Source organism: Melanerpes formicivorus, unplaced genomic scaffold (assembly GCF_026170545.1).
Source record: "Melanerpes formicivorus ecotype bairdi unplaced genomic scaffold, bMelFor1.0.p_v2 SCAF_25, whole genome shotgun sequence".
Lineage (NCBI taxonomy): Eukaryota > Metazoa > Chordata > Aves > Piciformes > Picidae > Melanerpes > Melanerpes formicivorus.
This window is the reverse complement of record NW_027142377.1, coordinates 8,358,667-8,385,195: the sequence shown is the minus strand read 5'-3', so window position 1 is coordinate 8,385,195 and position 26,529 is coordinate 8,358,667. Positions and strand designations below refer to the sequence as shown.

Below are 26,529 nucleotides of genomic sequence, written 5' to 3'. Positions count from 1 at the left end.
TTGGTTTTATCTAAGAAACATTCCTGTCTCTGCATTGTAAAATTTCAGGGCAGATGCCCTTGTTCTGCTTTTACTCTCTCTGTAAAACATCTCACTTATCTGACACTGTGAAATTAATATTTGGTTACTACAGATCACTGAGCCTATGGTCTTTTACTCTCTGTGTAAATCAGATGGTATGAGCAAGTGGAAGCCAAGTCTAATCGTGAGTAAGAAGGGTGTGGCACTTCATGTGCATTAAGGGTACCCTCTGGCAGGGACATGCTGGGTGAGATGGGATGGGATTAAAGATGGCTTCATGCTATGACTGGCTGGCCCTGAGCTGGGCTGGTGCAGGTGCCAGGCAGAGCAGGGGATGGTGCAGGCCTCCTCAGGAGCCACTGACCATATCTAGCCTGGAATTAGGGAGGTACAGTGCACTGGGTTGTGCCTTCCTACTCTGGCCTCTAGAGATGACTGTAGTAGTAGAGCCATAGTCATATGCAGCCCTGAAAGCAGCTGGATCAAAACAGATTCCTTTCCTAAATGTTCCTTACCTATCATGAAAAATTTTGCAAGGTGAGTGGAGGAAGGAGAGAGGATAGCTGAAGATCTAAAGGAACGATGGAGGACAGCAGCAAGGAAGAGATCATTTCCTTAAAGCTAAAATGAGAGAGGGGCTCACAGCCAGCTAGGATGAGCTGGCAGAAATCCTCTGTACCGAGCAGCAAGAGGTTTTACTCAGCAGGCAGTGACACATGGAGTGAGGCTAAGGGAGGGGCAGGAAAAAAAAAGACAAATATTTGGTAGTTTCTGTGAAATCCCAGTCCAGACAACTGGGACTGCAACCTTGGTGATTCTGTGTGTGATTCTGTGTGCACCACACTCTGATGATGAGAACTACAGTTACCCTATCTCTGCATCCACGTGTTCAGGTTATTTAGACAATGGGTAGCAACTACAGGGCTTCCTTAAAACAGTTGTGTGACAAGCTCTGCTTTGGAGTGGCAAGCACAGCTTGTGCTTCCCCATAAAAGATTTGTGGGGGTTGGTCATTGAACAGAATAGAATTAACCAGCTTGGAAGAGACCTTTGAGATCATTGAGTCCAACCTATCACCCAACACTATCTAATCAACTAAACCATGGCATCAAGCACTCCATCCAGTCTCTTCCTAAACACCTCCAGTGATGGTGAATTCACTACTTCCCTGGGCAGCACATTCCAATGGCCAATCACTCTTTCTGTGAAGAACTTCTTCCTAATATCCAGCCTAAACCTCCCCTGGTACAGCTTGAGACTGAGTCTGCTTGTTCTGGTGCTGGTTGCCTGGGAGAAGAGACCAATCCCCACCTGGCTACAACCTCCCTTCAGGTAGTTGTAGACAGCAATAAGGTCTGCCCTGAGCCTCCTCTTCTCCAGGCTAAGCAACCCCAGCTCCCTCAGCCGGTGTGCCTAGTTGGCACTGGTGAGCACACACACTGAGCATGGTGTTCAATTTTCAGGCCCTCACTACAAGAAATTGAGGTCCTGCAGTGGGTCTAGAGAAGCTGTTGGTCTGGAGAACAAGTCAGATCAGGAATGGCTGAGGGAACTGGGGTGGTTTAGTCTGGAGAAAATGAGCCTGCAGGGAGACCATGTTGCGGTCTACAACATTCAAGGAGGTTGGACTGAGATGGGTGTCGGTCTCTTCTCCCTCGTAAAAAGTGATAGAACAAGAGGAAATGGCCTCAGGTTGAGCCAGGGGAGGTTTAGACTGGATAGTGGAAGAGACTTCGCTAAAAGGGTTCTCCAACACTGGAATAGGTTCCCCAGGGAGGTGACTGAATCCCCATCCCTGGAGGTGTTTAAAAGATGCAGAGATGTGGTACTAAGTGACATGTTTTATCACCATGCTCAGTACTTGGATAATGGTTGTACTTGATCTTTTAAAGGTCTTTTCCAGGTCAGTGGAGGCTTTAGGTATGATTTAAACTCCATACAGCAGGCTCTTCTGCCACAGAACTACCCACTGAGTAACCTCTTTCTATTCTGCATTACATACATAAGTATGATCACTTCTACAGGCATTTTAGTTCCTAACTCAATTCATAGAATAGAATTAACCAGGTTGGAAAAGACCTTCAAGATTATCAAGTCCAATCGATCACCCAACGCCATCTCATCAATTAAACCATGGCACCAAGTGCCTCATCCAGTCTCCTCTTAAACATCTCCAGTGATGGTGACTCCACCACCTCCCTAGGCAGCCCATTCCAATGGTCAATAACTCTGTGAAGAACTTCTTCCTAATATCCAGCCTAAACCTCCCCAAACTAGTTTAGAGTTAGATGTCACAGTGAAGGAGAGTAATGCAGGTGGCAAATAGAAAGGCCTTTAAGTGTCACCTCTCTAACGGCAAGTCATTTTAAATAGTACCTAAAGCATTTTTGTTTTAAACCTGGAAATTAATGAAATTCCACAAAAGATTGATGTTTTGAATCCACTTTTTGCTTTGGTTTAGGTGTCTTCTATCTCCTTTGGCTGTAAGGGAACTACTTGAGTGGCTGAAGGTAGGCACAGGTGTTACATTTTTATCCGTGTGTAATCACTACTTGGGTTGTGATAACTCGGTCTGCAGGCCTTCAGAACACTAATGGAATGTATTGTTCCCAGGGTAACTGCTAGACAAGTCAGGCAGCTTTAAGATGAGTATTTGTTCAGCTTTGGTTCTGTTAAATGCCGGCCCTTTTAGCAAGGGCCAGTTTAACAGTGGGAGTTGCCTGGCTGTAACAGAGAAGAACATTTGCTATATGATATCCTCAGGACTTGTTCTGGATGCTCAGACAGATTGTTGCAACTGAAAATACTAGATTCAAAACTGGCAAGTGGCGAGACACTGTTTTTATTTAAAAACTCCTAGCTGTACAAAAGGTAAACAAAGACAATTTGATTCTCCTAATGATGATTTATCCAGTGACCTTGGCTTTGATATTTAACAAAAACTGTAAATAGTCCAGTGGTATAACAACTTGAACTGACATATACAAGATCATTATTTCGCAATTAACAGAGAGATTTGTTTAGTCTCTGTTCCTTTTAGCTGCGGCGAGAAGCAGGCAGAGGGAAGAGAATTTACTTCACTTCATTCCTGACCTCCAGTTAATTTATGGAACAGATCTTCATCCAGTGTTTCATTCTGGTCTTTGGAACGTGTTGACAAGAAGATGTAGCCCCCAATATACTCATGGATGATTTTGCAGTCTGCACTCACACTCGTGAAAGCGATGGACACATTCTGATCAAACTCGATTGCAACCTAAAGAAAATACACATGGCAAAATCAGGGACAGAAAGAAGCTGCATCTGGCAAAAAAAGAGCAGGTGTGCCATAAACACTGAGATAAAGCAGTGCCTGCCTCTGCTAACCAAGATTTCCAGGTCTGCTGGATGCTGAGGGCGTTTGGCAGCTTGCTAATTTTCTGCTATGGCAGAGCCCTCTTGTGGTCAGAATCTGTTTTACTTTTTGAGGAAGGCAACAAACCCTTGCTTTTCACTACCTTTTATTTCTGATGGCATATGAAATGAACACTGTAGAGAGCAGGAATGGCACTCCTGTTTATTTGTACACTTAATGAATACTGTCCATTGTTACATGCTGACTTTTGGGGAAGAGGTTTTGACTTCCAGCTACTGGCAGCTGTGAAACCCAGCAAACTGAGCTTAGTTTCTAACTGTATTACATTGTATTTTTTATTTTTTTTTAAATGAGAAGGACTTAAAGCAAACCCAGCAGCTTTACCAGCATCACAGGCTCTCACACAGGGAGATCTGCAGGAGAGCAATAGGGATTGTACCTGATCTCTCCTGGCTCCTGCAGATGGAAGCAGAAAAATCAGGCTGCTTGAATTTACATCAGATCATGCTAGTTTTGCCCCAGAAACCCTCAATTTACAGAACTGGCTTCAAGCTTTTGAACCCAAACTCTTCAGTGGATTGCTGGGCAATGGCTGACCCTACTGAGCAGCTTTCATCAGGGAGCAACCCAGTATAAATCATGGAGGACCACATTCACAGAGGAGCTCCCACCCTGGCCCTGCACTCTGTTTGAAAGACAGCGAGTTCCTGTCTCCTCAGTCTTAAATAGAGACTGAATCACCACAATTTGGAGTATGATGTATGAGGTAGACTGTACAGAGAGTTAAAATGATATTTTTACTGTGACAGAGCACAAACATAGGGGGTTGGAATTTACCATCCAGTCTCTGTGTTTCACCCTATCAAAATCAACAGCAACTTAGAAAGAATAAGCTTCATAGGAGCTTTTTAAACTGGAGATCTTTTAGTTTCTTATTTCTGACTACAGACTCCATTAAGAAAAAATAAAATAGATTATTTAATAACATGTGACAACACATTCAAAATCTTTTCACAATGAGGTTTACAAAGATGTTCTGAAAGCACTTTCCAGTATCTGAAATACAGTGACTGAATAGAGAGATCCATTCCAGTTTTACCTGGCGTATTTCCCAGTTCACATTCCACTGCTTCATGTTGGAGAACCTCCACGTAGTGATAGGATCTCCTGTGGCTATATCTATGCGTATGAGCCTGTTATAGGACACCCCAAGTACATCATCCTTCTTGCTTCCCTTGAATCTGAAAAAACAACCACAGCCTTTTGAGCAGATCTGGTTTGCAGGAAAAACATTTCACCTGCCCTCTGAACGTGCAGAACATGTGTGACGCATCACAGTGGCCTGGGATTGAGGAGACCTTGGACCCTTCTGTAAAGAACAGTATTTTATTACAAAGCACAAAATGTAGGCTGGCAAACCATGGCATGAGATGGAAAATAATCAGGGAAGTAGATTTCTGCTAAAGTACATTGTTCTGCCAAAACATAAGAATTTGATTATATTTTTACTGGTAAAATGTCCAAAATAATTTTCCTTGCTTTATTTCACTGATGTTGAAACATGTTCTTCTAGTTGGGAATAGAGTTGGGAATAGCTAGGAAAAGATTACTCTGCTAAATATTCTTCCTCTACTTTCATTCTGAAGGATGGAAGAAACCTCATCTGTCTGCTGTTAATGTTTTCAGTATTTTGATCCTGTTTCTGAACCTTCTGTCTTTGAAGCTGTCCCATGGGGAAAGAAGACGACCTGGACCTAAATCTGTGCTTTAACTTAATGCCCCCACTGAGATACTACCCATCAGTTTGCAGAAATTCACCAAAATGAGTTTTGCTTAAGCTACAAAACGCAGTTTAGGTATTGGGTTGGCTTGTTTGTTTAATGGAATTAAGGGTGACATATGGAGTAAAACATCTCTATCTGTGTTAGTAACTTGAATCGTGACAAGGGCTGAACTTGGGTTTTGTTCAGCTGGGAGAAGAGTCCCAGGCAGAATTCTGGCTGGAGCCAAGCAGCATGCTCTCAAGTGAGTCCCAGATATGGCTCAGGAGTTGGAATATCTAAGGACCTGGTAGTTCACATGAGGCTACTGGCTTTTGGAGAACCCGAGAGTTTAACAGCACAGTTACAGGCTGTTTTTTGTCCCCTGGCCTCTGTGCCAAAGAACAGTTCAGGTTGTATTGCTGATGATTCCCAAGTAGCCCTAGAAGAGGTATTAAGCAGAAATTAAGGAAGGTGTCTCCCAAGTATGGCCATATAAATACTTTTCATTTTTTTGGTGTTTTGTTAAGAATTAATAATGCAGGTCAGAACCCTGCCGTGTTCAAGGTAAATGTCCAAGGAAACTGCTGTCAACACAAAAGGATCTTTCTTGTGCTGACTGTGCTTCCAGATCCACCTAAGAAAGGGGTCATGTTTGCTGCTTTCTTAATGAAATGCCAAATAAATTATGCTCAGCAAAAAACATTTCATCATAAAATACGCTCAAAAATCCAAAAATGAGAGCGATCCAATGAGCATGAGCTGGAATGAACAACAATACTGTAAGCCTGAGCACACCAACAAAACATGCATGTTTTGCATTTTAGTGAGTATGCCAATAAAGGATTAATCTTAGTGAGATGTTATTTCAAAACCTGACAGGTCATTATGAAGGCAGACATAATGAGCATCTCACTCCAGAAATAAAGCTACTGAGTTCTACTACCACAGAAAGAAAATGCAGCAGTTTGAAAGTTACTGGAATTTAAAAAGGTGTATGGGGAAAAAATAGACAGTATTTCCAGAACAGGGAGTGAAAGAACTTCCTGCAAGTCACTGAGCATGAACACATTATGGCAGCTTGACATCACTGTGACGGTGTGATTACCTGACAATGTAGTAGGACAAGCCAAACTCGGGAAGGGACTGCCATGCCTGAATAAAACGCAGCTTGGCCTCCACTAGAGTCATCTGGGATACGTTTTGGTGGGCTTCCAGAATACGAGTGACCAACTGGGAAACACAGGAAGAGAGGAAGGTTTCAGTCGAGTGGAGATCAAAAATCCCACTGCTTTCACTAAATCAAACATCAGTAGCTCTGATGCTGTGTTCAGACACTTACTCTTCACCATTCATACACTATGGGGGGCACCTGGGGACAGAACCTGAGGTGCAAGGGCAGCGAGGTCTCAGGTCTGGGTTTATGCTGCCCTGGTTCTAGTTCCAGCACACTGCTCTGGAAGCTCTGTTGGCTCTTTTGCAGCAAAAGCAGTGGACAAGAAATTTGGAGAAGAGCAAGGAGAAGCATCCCAGTCAAGAGGACAGGAAGACACTGTTGTTCAAGATTCAGGTATTAACTTCGTGTCCTTAAAAACTTTGCTTGCTTACTCTGAAGAGACTTTCAGGGACAGCATTATCAGGAGCAGAACATGATGAGAGTGACTTAGGAGATGGTGTGGATGTAGGAGTGCTTGGAAGATGTGCCAAGTGTCCCCATACCCATTTTAAAGAAAAGGCCTCTTGCAAAGGGGCAAATGAGTATTGCAAGATGATTCTACTGTAGAGTTTTGAAATACTGCTCTGTCCAGCCTGACCTCTAAGCAATTACTGGAATGACCGATACTCAACCATCAAGCCATGTGCAGGGTACCTGCTTGGATTTGTATTTTTTGGTGTAACGTAGTGAGACAAAGCATTCTGGCTTCATATCTATGTTTTCTGGATTGGAGACAGTCTGGGTAGTCATGGTCCAGTTCTTCATCTTTAGAAATGAAAGGATCTTGTTGACCTCAGGATGGTAAGAGCTGTCGGCCATTGTTTTACCTTTGGAGGCTAAAACACAAGCAGCCATCCACCGAGCATATTGATTCTCCTGCAAAAAAGACAACTGTTTGATGGCTTTGGACAAACCATTTCTGAAGATGGCTGCTGCTCACACATCTTTCACTGTGTGATAAAACCACTCTGGATTATTTCACTTAATTTGTGTAGATGTGTAGCTGTCACAGTACTGTGGTTCTTCCCTAACGGGGCTAGTTCCAGCTACAGGGCTGCCTTTGAAGAACAGTTAAGGATTACATTTTCAAAGAAGTTCAGTACTTTAGAATCGATTCTTTTGGAAAGTTTATTGTGTGACTATTTTCCACCTCATGAACATTTTTTCACAATTTGGCTTGATAAGTTTCAATGCAAATAAATGGAAATTGAAAACTAATATAAGATCCTTATCACACTACCCTCATCTGAATGGGAAGAGTTCTAGTTAAGGAACTAGAAGAGAGCAAACTCCAAGCCTCAGTACTGACACAAACCCCTCAGAACAAAGTATTACCTCTTTTTACTTTTTAAAATGTTTCTTCTTTTTCTTTTTTCCCCAGCAGCTTTACCTGGAAACTACCACTAAAACCAGAATTCCTGTCCTTTTGTTTCCTCAACCACTAAGTATTTCTTAGGCCACCACATCAATCTTAAATTTTACTAAACATACAGATAAACTCTCTGCAGCATCCTTATTTTCTATACAGATTCTAGGACAGGGCAGTGGGCCTTCTGGCCAATCTGCCAATCAATCTGGAATATAAACTTTCCCTTTTCTTATTACTCACATTATCACATCTCAAATATACTTCATTCATGCCATCAGCAACAGGAATGAGTAATTTGATCCCAAACTTCTTCGTTGCAACATTTACATCTGGTACAACTTCACATCCTGGATCACAGAGAATTAGAAGGAAACAGATTTAATTGCTACATATCAATAACTGATTACTATTAAAGAAAAGTGACTAATGGTTGGTTTTCTTTGAGATCAAGGACTAAGACTTCTAAACCTTAGGCCTAATGCAAGGTTTTTGATTCTAGTTCACTGCCTGGTCTGGCTTGCCAGGGTGACGATGCTCTGAGCTCAAAGAGCATGTTAGTTGATGCAGAAGAGCAAGGATGCAAGTACTCTCAAAAGCTCAGCCTGATCTTAGGAAATACTCAACACTTAAAATGGAGAGTAGCTGATGAGACAGACACTTTTGAAAACTTTACCCTAAGGGATTTGAAAGCCTGGATTCTGTTTTCTGAAGCAACTTAGTAATGACAGTGAGACATATGTGACATCTACAACAGAGCTGGCCAGTTCAAGAATCCCAGAGAACTCTTGGGGCCTGGTATTTCAAGTCAATGTTGCTATTACAGGCCTTCTATATTCACCTGGATTTATGGATGCCTACAATTCCCCTTGCTGTCAAGGGGCACCAAGGCTGTGAGCTGCTTGTGAGGTTCCAGCCACCCTGGCTAGTTTTACCATGCATTTGTCTGACCTACTGGGGATCTGCAGATTGGTATGCAGAGCCATTTGTTCACAGGATTCAATGTTCTTGCTATTACAAAGGCTTGTTCTAGGATGAATCCTGGGCTCCCTGATGCTGAACTAATGAAGTCCCTGCAGAAGTAAATGTAGATGGATGCTATATATGGTGATGGTGTTTGCTGTGTGTACACCCATGGTTTCTCCTCGAGAGGTACCTAAAACTGATTGTAGCTATGGAAGTCCCCATGCATGAAACAAGGAAGGCCTAGAGAAGGTCTTGGAGCTGTCTTTGCACAGCAGTATATAGGCACAACCTATGTCATTTTCGTTTGCTGCACAGTCACCATCCTCTACTACCAGTGTGCATTTGCCAAGGACAGAGGTGAGTAGGACCATTTAAGTGAGAGTAAAAATATTTGGAAATAAATGTGTCACACAGATCACAATTTCTGACTTTCTTTAAGTGAATTCATCACTACTTGGCATTTTATATGCCAGGTCCAGATAATCTTGGTTTGGGCTAAGTTATTGAATGCTTTTTGTTCAGGTATCTCCTGCAGATACAGGCTGCCTGCTCTGGAGTCTCAGTAACTGAAAAAGTGTCAAGACTAAATGCTACTGTGCTTCCCTTCCTGAGTCTTGCAGAGATTTCTTGATTTACTCAGTTAACAGACACAACAGAAAAAGGAAAGAAAGGAAGATTCTATTCCTACCTTTTAGGTTGAGTTTCTCAATAGGCTCACCCTGTGCAGATTCCCTGTTTTTAAAATAGGATATAGAAGTGTCTTTAAAGACAAACCAATATGGCTTGAAAGCTTTGAGTGACAGCTTCCTGGGCCTAAAAGGAAAAAAGAAATCACATTTTATGTTGAGATGTACAGATTGTCATCACTCACAAATATTACTGTGGATCTCAAACTGCTTTGAGGTCACACAGACAGCTTCAGTTGAGCTATACTCATGTCAGTTAAGGGGGTAGCAAACACTTGGAACCCACGCTGCACCCAAATTACCCTGAGTATGGATGTGGTTTTTACTCCTCAAATCCACTGCTAATCAAAGCAATTCCCTTCCAACAGACCAATTCTGGTTTTTAAAGGAATTCAGTAACACTAATGTAACCCCCTAGCTTGTTCACACACACCAGAATTAGCTTCATTTTACAATAGATCCCTACCTAGATTTGCACCCATAAAACTAACTTGCATTCATTTTTTGGCTTTATCTGAATAATATCTAACACAACAAAATTCTATTCCTTAAGTTTATAGAAGCTTTGTAGTTTAAATTATCTTCTTCCTGTAAGGCAGTGTTACTCCAGCTCCACACACATGTAGGTAGAGGGATACAATCCTCCTTTTAATTATTTATTAATTTCTTTTAACTGATTTCTTTTACAGAGTAAATTTTAAAATATCTACTTTGGAATTCAGAATAAACCTAATAATTGTCTCAGCCCCACCTCTCTCCAGTAAGATAAAAATCATAAGGAATTCTACTGAGAATACACTAACAAAGCCACAGGAGGGGCAGGGAAATAAATCCCCAGGTGCATTGCATTATATTTCAGGAGAGAAAACCATAGGTATTTTAATAGAGAAATGCTTCAAAAGTAGCTACAAAGGTCAACAACGAAGTTTAAAAGTCCATTCTATTTAGTACTTCATATCTAAGATGATGGTACAAAGAGTATACTGCTGGCTGGAGAACACTGATGTACTCTGCCCTCTTTCTTCAGAACCTTTCTAGAAATCCTAGGTTAGAATAATTTCTAGGAAATGATGAGTTTTACATTTAAGTTTAAAAAAAAACCACATACTTTCAAGGCTGCCATTTAATTTCTTGATGCAGCAATAATCCTTAAAAAACAAGGTAAAAACTAAGGGACTTTTTACATTTTTTTAGTTTAACAAAATTATTTATTTAAAAAAACAGTTGCTGAAAAAAACATTTGAAAGCTTTGTGTTGGTGGTTTTGAACAAAAATGTTGCAATTCTCCACCATCCTGTCACCCACCTAAAAGCAGCACTTGCTAGTGTGCTAATGTGCTACACATTTGACTAAATGTGAATAGAAGTTCACTGTGTGAACAGAGTTGGCAGCATGCTGTGAAGATCTTTGCAGTCAGGTTCACAATTAAGCAAATAAAATTATAGTAACAAAATGTTGTTGTTCCTTTAAAAAATTGTACACTTTTCCCTAGTTCCTACAGTGTCTTAGGTTTAGTGATTTATTATGTATATAGGAAATCTTTCACGATGCAATAGAACTATTGAATGCTTTTCAAAGCAATTTGCTCTACTGCTGAGCAAAAATAAACAATCCATTGTTAGGGGTGAGGAACTGACAGAACTTAAAAGGCTTAAATTCCCTTTCATCCTAAGCCACTTTAGTAATTTGAATGTCAAACAAAAATCCTATTAGAAAGCCATAATTAACTATTCTTAACAGTGAAACATTTTCAGGTGCAGTTTTCAGCTCACTGACTGCAAATAAGATTTGTCAACAGGAGGAATCTGATAAACATTTGTGCAATAGAAATCTTTGTCTTCCTAAAACACAAAGACTGTTTTGTTGTAAAAGGTGTTTACAGACCTAAGGTTGCTGCAGCTATTTAGATAACCCATACACCAAAATATTACAGTGGGATCACCAGAACTCCTTTTGATATTAGGAAAAAACAGACACTGTGTTTGGTTAGAGAGGGGCTATTTGTTGGTTTCTTTTCTTTAAAAAAGATAAATAAAGCCCCATGGTTCCTTTCAGAAATTCTTCTCAGGGAGAACTGAAAGTTTTTTCCAGTGTTTCATTGGCAAAAAACAGTGAAATGCAATTGAAAAGAAAACTGCAGCCCCTTTTGTTTAGAGATTATGATTGATAAGCACTAGGAAATATAAAGAGCTCAGTCTTTGAATAAGCACAAGTATAGGTATCACAGCACCCCAAGAGCCAGAAAGGTTTGCTGAGAATCTTGCTCAGAAGCAGTGAGAGAAAGATTTGAAGAGATTGTGTTAGGCTAGTTAGATCTGTTTGGTGTATTTGTAAATTTGTAACTGTAGGATCTGCTGTTACATTAGAATGAAAAACTCAAAGAGATCTCTTGCACAGTTAACCTTTTTCTTTTGTATGTGTTTTGTTATTAGCTTTAATAACTCACCTGAATAGCCTGAGATTATCAGCAAGTTTTGGGATGTCTGTGATGTCCTCCTATCAGGAATAATTAGGAATAATTTTAGTACAGTGCATTTTGTAATAGTCTGTTAACTCGGTTAAAAAAATCAGGAACTAGGTAGGCTCATCAGAGTTGATGTATTTGACACAGTGAAAGCAATTCTGGGATCCAAAAGGACATACCAAAATGTCATTTGTATTTCCACCTTCCAATGTCACTTCCAGATTAGAAAGTGCAGCTTCTACTTCATCTACTTCCGATTCACAGGTGACATCTTGTGCCTCTGATGACAGTGATAACTTGCTTACATGATACTAAAATAAAGTATCAATATCAAAGAGTCAATACATTGATTGGCCACAGACAATCACAGTGTATGAAAATAGACCATTTGGTCTTCCTAAGTCTTGGACAACTGCATAAAATACTGCAGCACAGAAACATGGCTTTTTCTTCTTTTCTCACAAGGGAAGAGGTATCTCCCCTGATCTCCAGAGCAATTACTGATTAACAGTTTCCAATTTTAATAGCCACTGCTTGTGTTCCCTCATTGTATAGTTGTCCCTGTTCTGTGAGGCTGATGCTGCCAACATTTGCATCCCTAGTACTGTCAGCTAAAATTGCCATCCACATCAGGTGGGAACCTGGCACCAAGGTTTTGTGGTGTTCTGTAGAGGCAAGCCATACATTTCTTGGCAGCTTCGTTTACATTAAAATGAAGGAATTAATTATTAATAAACATTTGTGCCTTATTATCTATGGTTAGAGACTAAGCCACACTAGGTCATGTTGTATTTCTATGTATTCCGTAACATCCCTGTCTTCACATCATGCTATAGCTTATTTTGGCCTGTTGTGAGCATATATATTTAGGTATAAAAGAAATGCTCAGGAAAAACATGTGAAAGGATGGTAGCTGATATGGGAAGCAACACTTGATTGTAATCCCCTTCAGATTAGGCTGGTATCAGTTACATCCTGGGCACAGTTTGCTTTAGATAATGTCAGTAAATGGTTTCATAATTGTATGTCTCAGTTTGAATAATGGTGTCTACTCCTACTGAATGCAGTGGGCTTAGTTGATGGATGCTGTGTATTGTTTCTCACTCAAAGAGCAGACCCCCAATCTATATACATCTACTAGCCTGGCCTCTAGCCTGTTCTTGTCCTAGCTTGTGCCTGCCTCTTGAGGAAACAAGTTTTGCAACTTGGATCAAGTACATGCCTGCAGTGCAGCGAAGATCAACATTTCTTCCTCCGTGCAGTCAATTTCCTCCAACAGGATGGCCCAGCGGGCTTGTTCATATATTTGGTTTATTCGCACTGCATCATACTGTAGCAAGAGAACAACATTGGTCGTTAATGACCAGCAAGATACAGATTCAGTCGGCTGCAGCTCATCTAACACTGGGCTGAAACCATAAATGTTCCTTCCTTCTTCCCCCATCTCTGCCCTGCTGTACATTCCCATCTTTCTCTTGTAGTAGCTCACGTGGTTGTGTGTAGGGCCACAGCAACTTGCTGATCTGACAGAAAATTAATCAGAAGTCCTTGGCTGAATCAGAAGGGGAGATGAAGATACCCTGTTTTGTGGCTCAACCAAAATGTGAAACCACACTATCAAATTGAAAATAATGTGATGTGGCTGATATGAATGTGGCATTCAACAGCTTGCTACTGTTGAAAGATGCAAACTTCCTCACTTCCCCTTTTCATGGCTTTTTTGGTTTTGGCTCTGTCTTTGCACTGGCTTGACATTTGTCAGCTCCTGCTGTGAACTGCTCACAGTCCATTGTTTGGATAGTTCTTGTTTCATATTATCTACTTGGTTAGTAAGCTGAAGTGACTCACAAAAATATTCAAGCCCCAGAGCTGGTGAAAGGTAGCTGATGGGAGGGTAAACCTCAGAGTGTGATCTCTCCCAACAGTGTTGAGCTATTAAGTTGCCCGAAGCTGTTCTGGGCTGACTCATGGCTCCATGGCTGGCTGGGGCAAAGAAGGGGAATGTTTGGGCTTCTGAAGCTGTGACACGTAGCTAAGTTTTAGTGGAGTTCACCGGAAAACATGCTACCGAAACTAGAAACTGCCTCATCTGAGATGCCTGAAATGAAAGAATTTTACAGAATTTTCAGAAAATACAAACATGAAGGCCAAATCCTCCAAAAGTCACATTTGAATTCTTACTGATTTACATTTCTCAATGATCATGCTTTAATCCCACTAAAGGTATCACCAAGCCATAGAAACCACTGGCTTAACATAACTATCATGACTGACCTGTAGTGAAAATAAAGGCAAATGAGAGGCCACTTGAGAAAAGCATTTAAGTGAGTTCTGAAGACTCAGCCTTCTTTTCAAATGGTTCTTAAACACTTTTGCTGAACTTTACGAAGGTTCCAAAGGTTCCAAACCAGACAGTCACACTGAAATGAATTTAAGTGCCTGAGTGCTTCCGTGGGAGTTAGCCCAGAAAAGCTCAATATTCAGTCAAGGGCAGTGGAAAAAAAATGTCATTTTAAAGTCCATTTTCAAAAGCAGAACTTACATCTTCACATCATTTAGGATATGTTGGTTGGCTTAGTTTTCCCCTTAATTTTTCTTGTTAAAAGAGAAGCATAAAATAAACCATCGCCTCTGGAAATCTGGATACTGTTTCTAGTGCTCTTCAGACCTCATCTTTGTACTTAAGATCATATTTCAGGTGAGGAATGGTGAATCAGTGTCTAGAGGGGAACAGTGTAGCCTTAGCTGAGGGGAAGAAGATTCATTTGATCTCTGAAGGGCCTGTAACAAATCCTAGCTTAAATTCTGTGTCCTTGTGCTATATAGCTCTTTGATATGAAAGCAGACAAACAATGAATAGCAATAAAAACAAAGCTCTTACCTTTGGATTCAAATCAAAGAAAGTGTAGTACTTAAAGCGTAAAAGAAGTTGATCATCCTCCAGAATGCCTTGTTCCATAAGTGATCGAGAGGAATCTAGCCAGCTGTGGAAGAAAACAACCCACAGATTCATGTGTACAGGCAGAACTCTCACACCTGCAGAGCTCCAATGTAGTGGTGAAACAAAAGTAGGAACCAACAGCTCTAATCCCTGCAAAGCTGAGAAAGTGTCACCTAACTTGAGAAGGTGCAACATTCATATGTACTTCCCACTTTCCTTATGTATACAGAATACCTACAACGTTCCTCTTTTTTCCTCCAGCATTATTCAAAACATCAGGAGTAGATGCCAGAAACTGAGTAGTAACTAGTTGTGGGGTGACCTATGCCAGTAAGATTCTTTATTCTTGATCTCCAGAAAAGTGAGGTTCATTTAATTCAGGACAAAACCACGCCTGTGATATTCTGAACTCTTGCTTTTCATTTCAGTATTTGCTGTTTTATTGTTCTAGGTACTTCTGTTCTCCAGTGAAGTTCAACAAAAAATGTCAAAGTCACTAAAAGTTAAATGTTCCACAGATCAAAAAATTATAATCCATACTTTAATGCTAGACACACAACTGTCTAAAACACTTGTACCATTAAACCCCCCAGTGCTCTTTGTTCCTCTGTGGTGTACAATAAATGTCTGCTTGTGCATAATTCACTAAGTTACCTATTTGTAATGCCTTAGAGATTTACTGAATTTATCCACATGTATTTCCACTGTCTGTTTAAAGCCTTTAGAGTTTCCTATTCAGAGTGTCCTTTAGCTGCGCCCACAGTGCTCAACTGGATCTGTCTTCATCTAACAACAAAATTTAGTCCAGAGCCTGCACAATTACATCATTTGTCATTGTTAACCAAAATTGCCTAACCAAGAATGCTGAATAAGGAAAAAAGGTTGAACAGAGTAACTATTTCTGAATCGAACCCTAGATCAAAACATGTCTCAGTATAGCCCTATATCAATATAGCCATCTTATGTGTATTGTTTTCAAATTCTGCTTTACACTTGAAAAGCTGGATTCATGTACTCTTGTTAAGCAAGCCAACAAAGATCTCAAAGAGGCATCTTACCCTGCACTGAGTTTGGCTTTGTCCGCTAAAGTCCGAGGCTGGTACATCTCTGCTAGTGCTTCTGGAGAACAGTTGGTTTGATTGAAGGCGAGGATGCTGCAGTTCTGCTCAGTCAAGGGACTCTCACTGAACCAAGTAATTGTAGAAGAAGCTGGTGTCCCACTGACTGGGTCATAAACAGGTGTCACGGTTTTGCTGTATAAACCTGTGCTCCCTGCAAGGTGAAGAGAGTAATGCATAGTTCCAGGAAACACTGCCTTCAGACTTGGGTGGTCCACCACTTTCTATCATAAAAGACTGAACCTTTTCTTTTAAGACAGTGTCCTGTCTGCTGTTTACAGCTGGCCTTGTCCTTTCATGGGTGAAGTGACCTCAGGGACAGAAGAGCTCTCATTCTGAGATCTCTCAGTTCTGCTGGAGGTACAAAACACATACTTTCAAGCCTTTATTTCTCATTTTCCTTGCAGTTTGCCAAACTTGCTGAATATTTTAAGAGTGGTGTCGCATTTTCAAAGAACAGCAGCACATGATGTGTGCAGTGCCATTGCTGATCACCTCTTTTCTGGTATGGCCTTTCTCACATCGATGGAAAGGAAGAAATGTTTAAAGACAACAGAAAAATGTTGATATAGTGGAGATTTCAGTAACTTTTTGAAGCCACTGATTTCAGGCCAACTGTGTCTGACTACCATCCTCTATTTAACTGGTCTCCCTGGGTTTAGTTGTGTAACAAAGAATTTCTCCCTCTTTTTGATTTTCAGTGACAACAAAAACATAGTGATTTTTCATTACCTGATAATCCAGAACTCACTGGAGAGTTGCACAGGTTTAAAACATCTTCTGTAAGCGGTTCTTTGCTGTTCTTGTCTTTTCTCTTTTTCTTTTTGAGTGTGTCTTCTGATTGCCTCAGCAAAGAGAGTTCTTCTGACCGTCTAATATCTACAATGGCAATTTGGGAAGTGACGCAGGATGAAACATTTGAAACTTAGCAGATTACATCCACAAAAGCCCATGGGTGGTAACAGCATTTGAGGAAGCTCCATTTTGCAATGTGAATTTTATTTTTAGCAGGTTGAAAGCAGTAGCTGTGGAGAATCCAGCAATTCAGTAACAAGGCCAGAGATGCTGGGCTGTGAGAGTGAGTTTTGACAGGATTTAAGCCTCCTTTTATAGGAAGCATAGTTAACTGCATTTCAGAACACCAAGGGAAAACTCTCCCTAGGGGCCCTGCAGTCACCTTGGACCATAATTACCTCCAAGAAATGTCTGACTTAGGAATAAGGATGAACAGAAATGGAACCACTGTATTTGAATTTCATGCCTTTTACTATTCACTGTGCTCATGCACAAAACCCTGCCTTGGCTATACGCTCCTCCCTAACGCACTACTGATTCAGACATGGATTGTCAGTTGCAAACCTGGCACTTTGTTTCTGAAAAACACTTTTATCCTGGGGTGAACAAAGATGGTTTTGACAGTATTCATTCATAAGAAAAGTTAAAGAGTTCCTGTACTGACTCAGTCTGGAAATGTGGGGAGAAATAAATTTGGCCAAATGTCAGTTGAACAGTTATGGCATCCTTTTAGCCGAGCTGTTACATATAATACAGACATATACTTTTCATAATCCACTGCTAGATGAAGTTAAAAGCTGCATTGTAGTCAATATGAGGTAGCAAATTCCTTCTGAGGATAAAAGATAACTTTTGGAGATCTGATTTAAAATGAGGATTTTAATCCCTGTTGTACCCTAAAACTAAGGGATTCTGAAGATTTTTATTTGCAGACTGATGACAGGCATACAGGTCTGGCATGCTCCAAAACCTCATCTCTACTTGGAGGTGCACCATTACTGGAAAGAGTGGAGACTTGGGAGACTCCTGGGCTTGAGTGGGGCAGCTGGGTATACCCACACCTGAAGAGGTTTGGGCATATAAAAACTTTGAACATTTAAAACATCTCTTTGTGAAGTGAATACATACAACCAATACATCAAGTTGAGTACCATTAATGCTAGTGAAAACAGGTGATAAATCAGTTGACACCAGTAAAATTGCCTATGGTACAGACTGGTGTAGGAGATTGGTAAGATCAAGCTCTTGGTCAATGGCATACAATAAGCAGGACTGAGTCCTGCTCAAGAAGGACAAGGATTCCTACAAACCCATCAACAGTCCTTTGGATTCGCCAGCACTCCTGCTGCTCACAGGACACATTTCTGACACTGTTTGTATCAGTCACAGAGACTAAGACTGACTGACATGCACTGGATACTAAAATAAATAGTAATTGTCTTTTGATCTTGAGTCAACTCAGTCAGATTTCTCCTGGAGCTAAGCAGTTTTGTAAGGACTTCACATCAAAACAAAGTCACTTAATAAAATTCTCCAACTTGGTTGCCAGAGGGGATTTAGCTTTACTTACTGAGAATTTTGCAGATGTCGCTGACAGCTTTGAATACCATGGAGGAGAAGCTGACCTTCAGTCTCACAGTCTTCATGTTTGGCAAGCGAAGCCGCAGCATTTTGTGCTGAGTAGTAAAGAGCAGCTTAGCATCTGCCTGTACCCCGCATTTATCCAGTGTCCAGTGAGTTTTCAGGAGCCAGCATTTTTTTTGCTCCCACCAAAAAGCATAGTCTGACCAGTCTTGTGATATTTCTATGAAGATAGAAAATGGTTAGTAAAAAACTATGGAGCAAAGAAACAAAAAACTTAGATTGGAAACAGTGCTCTGCAAAGAGAGCATTCATTACATTGAAGTGGCACCTGCAGTTCCTGAGACCTAGACCCCATTTGCTGAATATTTGTGTCAGTCACTGGGAACTAACTTTGTTTTCCCTGAAAAGCCAATCTAGGTGCTGCCTGTGGCACTGCTTTACTCTTGCAGATATCCACAGGGAAAGTGCCTCTCCTGAATCTGGTACTATACATGGTCCAATGCTGCTTGGATTGTGGTGCAATATGGACTACTAACAAGGCTATCCACTTTGCAACTTGAGATTGCAAGCTGAAAAGCCTCCCACAAAACCTTCTTTGCACCCAGACTTCTTTGTAAGAACTAATCCTGTCTCTCTGACTGCTACAGGTGGATAAATAGGGTATCTGCTACCTTTATCACCCCTCAAACTAGCCACCTATAAAATAAGTCTGGAAAGGGAGTTGAATATAGTTAGCTTGGTGCAATTATATTTGTCTATAAAGTTCTGTTTGCCCTGAGTATAGGGGCAGGGTTCTGGCCACATGAAAGCCCTGAGTCTGCAGCAGCCACTCAGTGTACTGTTACAAAGAAGTAAGGTAGTGCCATTTCAAAATGTGCAGGAGCCTTTTTTTGCAGAAGGAAAGCTGTGCATATTAACTTAGTAACACTGTAAATTAAACAGGTTTTACTCACTGATTTTTTCTACTAATTTCAGCATAAGTCCTCCAATATGAAGGTCCCCTGTGACCTGTAGCATAAATTCCTTTGGTACCTCTTCATGTTGATGATCAACTGTCACCAAGAGTTCCCAGGAGTGAGACCCATACTCGCTTGAGGAAATCATTTTGGAAAGGCCTATATAAGCTCTATAAAACCAAAATAAACAGACAAAAAAACAAAGGTAATTTCCCTCCACTCTCTGAAATGAATGCATTTCTCCACAGTCTCCAAACACTTCTATGCTGCCACCACCTCACAGTGGCCTTGACTGGAACTTCAGACTCTGCTCTTGTGATTACTCTTGCAAGGTAGGCATGTAGGATTTTTTTGTTCTGATTTCACACACACCACTCCACCTCCACTCCTTCCCCCACCTCCACTCCTTCCCCCACCTCCACTCCTTCCCCCACCTCCACTCCTTCCCCCACCTCCACTCCTTCCCCCACCTCCACTCCTTCCCCCACCTCCACTCCTTCCCCCACCTCCACTTTTACCAGGGTTTCCCCACTATACAGTTAATTGGCCAGTCTGGACACTGCGAAGCCTGCAGTTGTGAGTGGGATCTGTTTTGGCAATCTGCCCAGTGAACAAAGGAGTTACACTGCTTTGTACACTTGAAGCTGTAATTTTCACTGCAAATGGAAGTTTAGATTTGCAGTTCTGCCAGCTTGGTCCCATGGGTCCCAGATAGTAGTTTTAGCTATCTCAACAGATGTGAAGGGAGGCAAAAAACTTTATTGGCTCTTTGCCAGAAATATCCTGGAACATAATGCAGTTTCTGCTGATAGTCTGCTTGCACAGAGGTGTAGGCATGTATCCTGTTTCAGCACAGTGGATCACCTGAGATCCCACCAGGCTCCTCCCTGCCAGGACAGGTAAACACTAAACATGCCAAACCAAACTTGAGAAGATGCTCAAAGTAGCAGCTTTGGTTATCATCCATAGAGTTCTGCTAATTACTGAAGAAAGAGCTTGTAGGTGCAAGGTGACTGATGCAACAAGAAGGATTTGTGATATTTAACCAGTGGGAGAAAATACCAGCTTAGCACTCAGTGTCCTGTCAAGCTGAACACTAAGAAACATGCCTTTGCAGCTGAAGCTTAGGCAGTAAAGTGGATGACTTCCATTTATTGCAGACTTCAGCTGTATCTGAGAACTCAAGTCACAGACAGAGACTCTTCTGTCAAAAATGCTGTACACAGACTGCTTCTAACATAAAAAATATCGAGGAGTTTTTACAAAGAAGGCTACAGGGGGTGTAGCAACTTGTAGATCTTTAGAAAAGTATTTAGGGATTTAAAACAGCCTAAAAGTTGGGTCAAACACAAAAAAATCAAGGAGAGTTGTCACAGGTGAGGAATAAGAGAAGAAATGACATTTTCTAGGACTGACTGCAGGACAACATCATTCCAGCTTAACATTACACTAATGTAATACAAAGCTACATGTTAAATACCTCATGTTGAGAACCAGTGTGAAAGTTTCAATTCACCTATTTACCCAGTTTATAATAGCAAAGCTTTATGTTACCAATTAGATAATAAAAGAGTTTTTTTGGTGCCAAAAGATGCTCTTTGAGGGCAGAGCCCAGTTCAACATTCATTCTGAGGTTCCCTTCCAGAGGTGCAAGGAGGCACTTGTACCTCAACAGCCAGTTAGTCACAGCTTAATATTCCCCAGACTTTCAGGTGTTCTTCTTGTTTCTTAACATCTCATGGTTTAAAAATTTCCACATGAAGACTTCTGTTATTTAGTTAAATTGCATATCCTGCTGTATTTGCATTACAAGGTACAACATAAATGAAAGTCATCTGTTTCAGTGCAGTTCATTTAAAATTTGTTGTCAGAACACTACTGTTGTAGACCTAGCTCCTCTAACTCCTTTGGGCCTAGGCCATGACTGGTGTCAACCCTACTGGTATAAAATTCATTATCAAAGGGGTAATAGAAATCTGGTGGTAATGACAAATTCTACTAATAAGGAAAAGTCATTCCAAAGGTAAAAGTGGATCTGCTAAAGATTAGTTTGACAACCCTCTTTTTCCTCCAAATGAATGACAACATAAATGAAACAGTATGTCCAGCTCAACCCCATGCTTTTAGGGGAAAATCACCTTACCAAGAAATTTCACTAGAATGGTGCTGGGAATCTGCCCTGAAATTCTAACATCATGACAACTTATGGACAGTCCTAACTCAGAAAACTGTAACTTCATAGACTCCAAGAGGCTAATTTACACTGAGGCTGTTTTTATGTTCTCAGATGTTCCAGCCTATAACTTGGCACCAAACAGCTGCTGAACCAAGAAGGGTTGATACCCAAGAATCAGAGAATCACACACAGAATGTTTGGGGTTGGAAGAGACTTCTAGAGATCCTTGAGTCCAAGCCTCTAAAGCAGGATCACCTAGGGCACACAGGAAACCATTCAGGCAGGTTTTGAAAGTCTCCAGAGAAGGAGACTCCACAAGCTCTCTGGGCAGCCTGTTCCAGTGCTCTGCCACCCTCACTGTAAAGAAGTGTCTCTTAGTGTTGAAGCAGAACCTCCTGTTTTCTACCTTGTACCCCTTCTCACTTGTCCTATTACTGGGCACCACCAAAAGGAGACTGCCACCTGCATCTTGACACCCATCCTGCAGATATTTATAGACAATGATAAGATGCCCTCTCATCCCCTCATCTCAACACTAAACAGCCCCAGTTCTCTCAGTCTTTCTTCATAGATGTTCAAGTCCTGCAATCATCTTTCTACCTCTCCATTGGACTGTCTCCAGCAGATCTCTTGTCTCTCTTGAATTGGGGAGCCCAAACCTGGACACAGTATTCTAGGTGTGGCCTCACAAGGGCAGAGTAGAGGGGGAGGAGAACATCCCTAGTCCTGCAGGACACACTTTTCTTAATGCACCCCAGGATGCCATTGGCCCTCTTGGTCACAAGGACACATTACTGTCCCATGGATAATTTGCTGTCCACTAGTACTCCAAGGTCTTTCTCAGTGAATGGAGCTGTTTTCCAGCAGGACAACCTGTAGTCAAAGATACTCACTTGTTTTACCTTGGTAAGTAGAGACAGTGTGTTGGACACTGGAAAACACTATGGCTGCTCTCCTGCCCCTGGGTCAAAACTGGGATTTTTGAATTGGTGCTGCTCTATGCCACATGGATGTACTAGCTTAGGTATGCATTAGACTGGGGGTACCCCAGTGAAGAAGGGCTATGTCTCTCCTGAAGGCCATATCCAAGACACAGATCCTGAGATGGTCTCCTGTGCAGACGAGGCTTTCAACACAAAGTATAGAGAAAAGGTATTACTTCACTATATTCATAGCAAAACAAAGATCCTGACTTTAGAAAAGTCAAATGGCTACCAGACATGTTCCAAAGTAATAGCTTTAAGAATAAATAAAGCTGCATCTGGCCTAAGTGTGAGAACAACATTATTTATTTCAGGAGCACAGGTATGAAATCTGGCAGAGGAACTATACTTTTGCTTACACTTAGTCCACTATGAGCCAGTATTGTTACAGAAAAGCAGCTGACCTGCCTGTTGTGCCAGCAAAAACATTTGGGAGCTGATCTGGATTTTTTTTAAAATTTATTTAAACTTCCAGGTCTAATTCTGCATACAAATGCTTGTGCTGACATGGGTGAAAATGGACAGCCCAAGGGGTGGGTGAAACACTTTCATTCATGCTGGCTTGGAAAACCATGGCCTCAGCGCAGCAAATCCTGGCACTCCAACATTCCCTAAAGCTGCTGTCTTCCCCACTTCCTCTTCAAACCAAGAGGTTTCAGTTTGATAAGAAAACACAAACCCCATTAAATCTATTGGAGTATGCAGTATAAAGAGGCAAGGTAAACAACCAGGACAACTAATTATTACATATTAACTCCCAAAAAACCCAAACTGCTAGGGCAGGCTGGGCATGCTCCACGTCATAAAACTCCCAGGTCAAGCCTGGATCTGCTCTGGCAACGCACCCCAATTCCTTTAGCACCCTGTGGGGTGCAGCTGTACGGGCTGCCACAGGGAGATCAAAAGGACCAGAAACATGTCTTGAGGCTACTTGTGATTCCTGTCAGTATTTCTGCAGAGCATTTAAGCCAACAGAATTATAAATGCTACAATGACTCTACAGACTTAGTTCTCCAGAAATTTTCGCCCTTAGCAGGCCCGAACTTCAAATTTTGTGTGGAAATACACAGGGCTGTTACTCGTGCTAGAGCCGGTACAGATTCACTTTAAGGTAATGGAGGGAAAACCGGAGTGCAATGTTCCCCTGACCACTTCTAGGCCAGGGAGTGCCTGCCCACCCTTCAGAGGCGCTGGTGGCCAGGGGTGAACACGGCCCCGGCGCGCGCCGCCTGCTCCCGGCCCCGAGAGCCGCGCCGGAGTTTGAGGAAGTGCCAGGCTGCAGCTGCTGCCGTGGCCCCGCGGAGGAGGCTCCCCGAGAACGCTCGATAGTAATTACAAAATAAACAACTTGAACAGCTTAGCTGCCCAGCATTCCTCCTCTGGCTCCTCCGCGGGTCCCCACAAGCAGGCTGCCTCCGTGTGCCTGCGCCGGGCCGGGGACATACCGGCTCCCGGCCAGCTCTGCGTTTCCCGCCGCCGGCGAACAGCCCTTCCCCGCGCTCGCTCGCCCACTCACATGCAGCCTCCGATGGCCTCGCCGTCCCTCGCCTCCCTGCCCGGCTCCTGTTCCCTTCGCTTCTACTAGCCTTCTGAGAAGCGGGGAGGGGAAGAGAGGGGAAAGGAGGAGCTGCCCCGTCCGTCCGGCACCCCGGAGGTAGGCGGCCCTTCGCTGCTCTCCGCCCGCTCTGCTTGGTGGGGAGCGCGTTCCTGCCCTGCCCTGCCCGCCCAGCCCTGGGAGGCGAACGTTGAGGGCCCTGCGCCCGCGGGTAGAGGCTGCTGGGCCTCGGTCACCCGCCCTATTCTCCAAGGCGCCTGGGCTTCTAACTCGCTAGGCGTGTTTGCTCACCGTAGTGTGGCCACCACAGACCTGGAGATGGAGCAACTGGTGAAGAAGCTTTTTCTGGTGGGGATGGCTGGGCCACGAGTGGAGGCTGCCAGGGGAAGCGATAGCTGCCCTCTAGAGCAATGGCCAATGCCTATCTGAAATGCTTCCATATCTCCCTTTCAGGAAGAAAGAGCTGGTACAAAGATACCACAAATACGATTTAAAAGTTAAATATTAACTGTAGGGTAAGATTCAAGCACTTGTAAGACCAATTAGTGTTTGAAAATACCTAGGTAGATGCAAAGCACTCAGTAGTGACTATGGCTAAAGACTTCTCCCTCCCCTCCTGAAAGCCTTCCTGGCTGGTGTTGGCTGGGAAACTGATAGGAATGATAGTGAAACAGCCATGAGCCACACTTAGGCATACTGTGAGGAGGTGGTGTTGGGGAACTCTGCCTTGTTTATGTTTTAATCGTAACATTATGACTCCAAGGCCATTGAACCACATTGGGCATACAAGAAGTTGTTGCTTTTAGGCTGCAGTTGTTGAGAGATTAGAGACTAATGGGAGAAAATAAGTTCTGGGTGCATGCTGAAGAGTAGAAGGGTGTATTTGTGATGCAGGGGTGTGCAGAATGAGTGGGTTGAGTTGACTAGGCCGGGGCAAGTGTTTCTCCAAGAGGCAGATATCCTCAGAAAGCCTTTCGTGCCCTAAATGTGTGGCTTTCTTGGTGATATAGTGACACAGTGGGGAAAAAAACCTGCACCCAAAGCTCAACAACAACAGGAAAGAGAGATGCTCCATGGGCAATGAACAGTTACTTTCATCAGAACAATGCAGATGTGAAATTGCTGAAGCACAGATAAACATCACAGGATATTTGCACCCCTTATGGCTGTCCTGGAGTCAGCCCCTGAGCTGCTCTGGCTATGCTCATCTCCTCAGATGTGTCTTGTGGTATGCACCAAAGTTGTGTAAGTATTGGACATCCTCTGAAGCAGAGACTGAAGAACTTGTGCCTTTCTGGACTCCAAGTCACCAGAGGGCACAGAAAGGCCTCTAACTGCTTCAACCAGATTCACCTGGGATGAGTTCTAAGAGGCCTGCTTGAACTCAGGATGGGTCTTCAGTCTTTGCTTGAATGATGTGACATGGGGTCTGGAAGCAGTGTAGTACCCCTGAAATCCACAATGAATTAGTTTGGGACTTGCTGAGCCACTTGGATACTCACAAGTCCATGGGACCGGATGGGATCCATCCTAGGGCTCTTCTGAGAGAGCTGCAGATGAGCTGGCCAAGCCTCTTTCCATCATTTTCCACCAGCCCTGGTTCACTAGAGAGGTCCCAGATGACTGGAAACTGGCCAATGTGATCCCCATCCACAAGAAGGGTCGGATGGAGGAACCTGGAAACTATAGGCTTGTCAGCCTGACCTCAGTGCCAGGGAAAATTATGGAGCAGATCATCTTGGGGGCAATCATGCACACCTGAAGGGTGGCCAAGGGATCAGGCCTAGCCAACATGGATTTAGGAAGGGCAGATCCTGCCTCTTCAACCTGATCTCCTATGATCAGGTGACCTGCCTGGTAGATATGGGGAAGGCTGTGGATGTGGTCTGCCTGGACTTCAGCAAGGCCTTTGACACTGTTCCCCACAGCAAACTGCTGGCCAAGCTGTCAGCTTGTGGCTTGGACAGCAGCACTCTGTGCTGGGTTAGGAACTGGATGGAGAGCTGAGCCCAGAGAGTTGTGGTGAATGGTGCCACATCCAGCTGGAGCTCTTCTGTCATGTGAGAAACGCTTGAAGCTGACAAAAGTACTGTCTGTCTCACTGTGCTGTGACCAGCAGATGCCACTGCAGCCTTATTAACTGGGAGCACTGCTGCATGGAATTTATTGTAGCATAGGACGGGACACCTGGTAGCCTTCTCAGTTGTGTTAGCTGATGATAGTATATGCCATGCCATCTGATCCTAGGAGGATAGGCATGGAGTAAAACCACTTTGTGTACACTTTGGCATGATTAATTCTCATGACAGATGACATGCTTCCTACTTAGGACTCTGTGGAAAGCTTGCTTTTCCTGTCCGAGTTTTCTGCTTGCCTGTGTCTTACGGTAGAAGTGAGATCCATAATGGTGTCTCAGCCTCAGCAGCAAGGAGTGAAATTTCTGTTTCTTCCCAGGTTACTGTTGTTTTGGGGCCAGCAAACATGGATGGTTTTTGGCATGGTGGGTTTGCTTGGCATTGTGTTCAGGAGCTGATAAACACTGCCTATTGCATGCTTCTGAAATACTGTGAATGACCTTTGTTGTGTC

The 26,529-nt window shown here is 42.6% G+C and overlaps 1 protein-coding gene and 1 long non-coding RNA gene across 4 annotated transcripts in view; one reads left to right on the top strand and one right to left on the bottom strand.

Annotated features, from left to right (window-relative positions):
• LOC137448571 (uncharacterized) overlaps positions 1-15,863 on the top strand; it is a 34,223-nt gene extending 18,360 nt beyond the window's left edge. The window contains exons 2-4 of the long non-coding RNA XR_010989139.1: positions 2,483-2,531; positions 6,620-9,041; positions 15,227-15,863. This is a non-coding gene — a long non-coding RNA (uncharacterized lncRNA). The remainder of the gene's footprint in view (positions 1-2,482; positions 2,532-6,619; positions 9,042-15,226) is intronic.
• Positions 2,841-24,025, bottom strand: FERMT1 (FERM domain containing kindlin 1). 3 transcript variants are annotated; one of them, XM_068153211.1, is made up of 16 exons: positions 23,904-24,025; positions 22,298-22,530; positions 19,226-19,398; positions 18,259-18,492; positions 16,626-16,772; positions 15,834-16,047; positions 14,716-14,818; positions 13,057-13,164; positions 12,014-12,145; positions 11,817-11,866; positions 9,373-9,497; positions 7,962-8,068; positions 7,007-7,228; positions 6,245-6,369; positions 4,476-4,617; positions 2,841-3,277 (listed from the first exon to the last, which is right to left on the bottom strand). In XM_068153211.1, the coding sequence occupies exons 3-16, from the start codon at positions 19,374-19,376 to the stop codon at positions 3,104-3,106; spliced, it is 2,034 nt and encodes a 677-aa protein (XP_068009312.1). In that variant the 5' UTR covers positions 19,377-19,398; positions 22,298-22,530; positions 23,904-24,025; the 3' UTR covers positions 2,841-3,103. The 3 variants fall into 3 exon arrangements, with proteins under 3 accessions (XP_068009312.1, XP_068009314.1, XP_068009313.1); XM_068153213.1 differs by having other exon boundaries at positions 22,307-22,530; XM_068153212.1 differs by lacking the exon at positions 22,298-22,530.
• Between the last annotated feature and the right edge of the window lie 2,504 nt (positions 24,026-26,529).

Coding starts and splice junctions, on each gene's coding strand:
- FERMT1 (XM_068153211.1), bottom strand. CDS start 19,376: ATGATTTCCTCAAGCGAGTATGGGTCTCACTCCTGGGAACTCTTGGTG. Junction 18,493..19,225: donor GAAATTAGTAGAAAAAATCA/GTGAGTAAAACC, acceptor CTATCTTCATAG/AAATATCACAAGACTGGTCA. Junction 3,278..4,475: donor TGAACTGGGAAATACGCCAG/GTAAAACTGGAA, acceptor TATTTTCTTTAG/GTTGCAATCGAGTTTGATCA.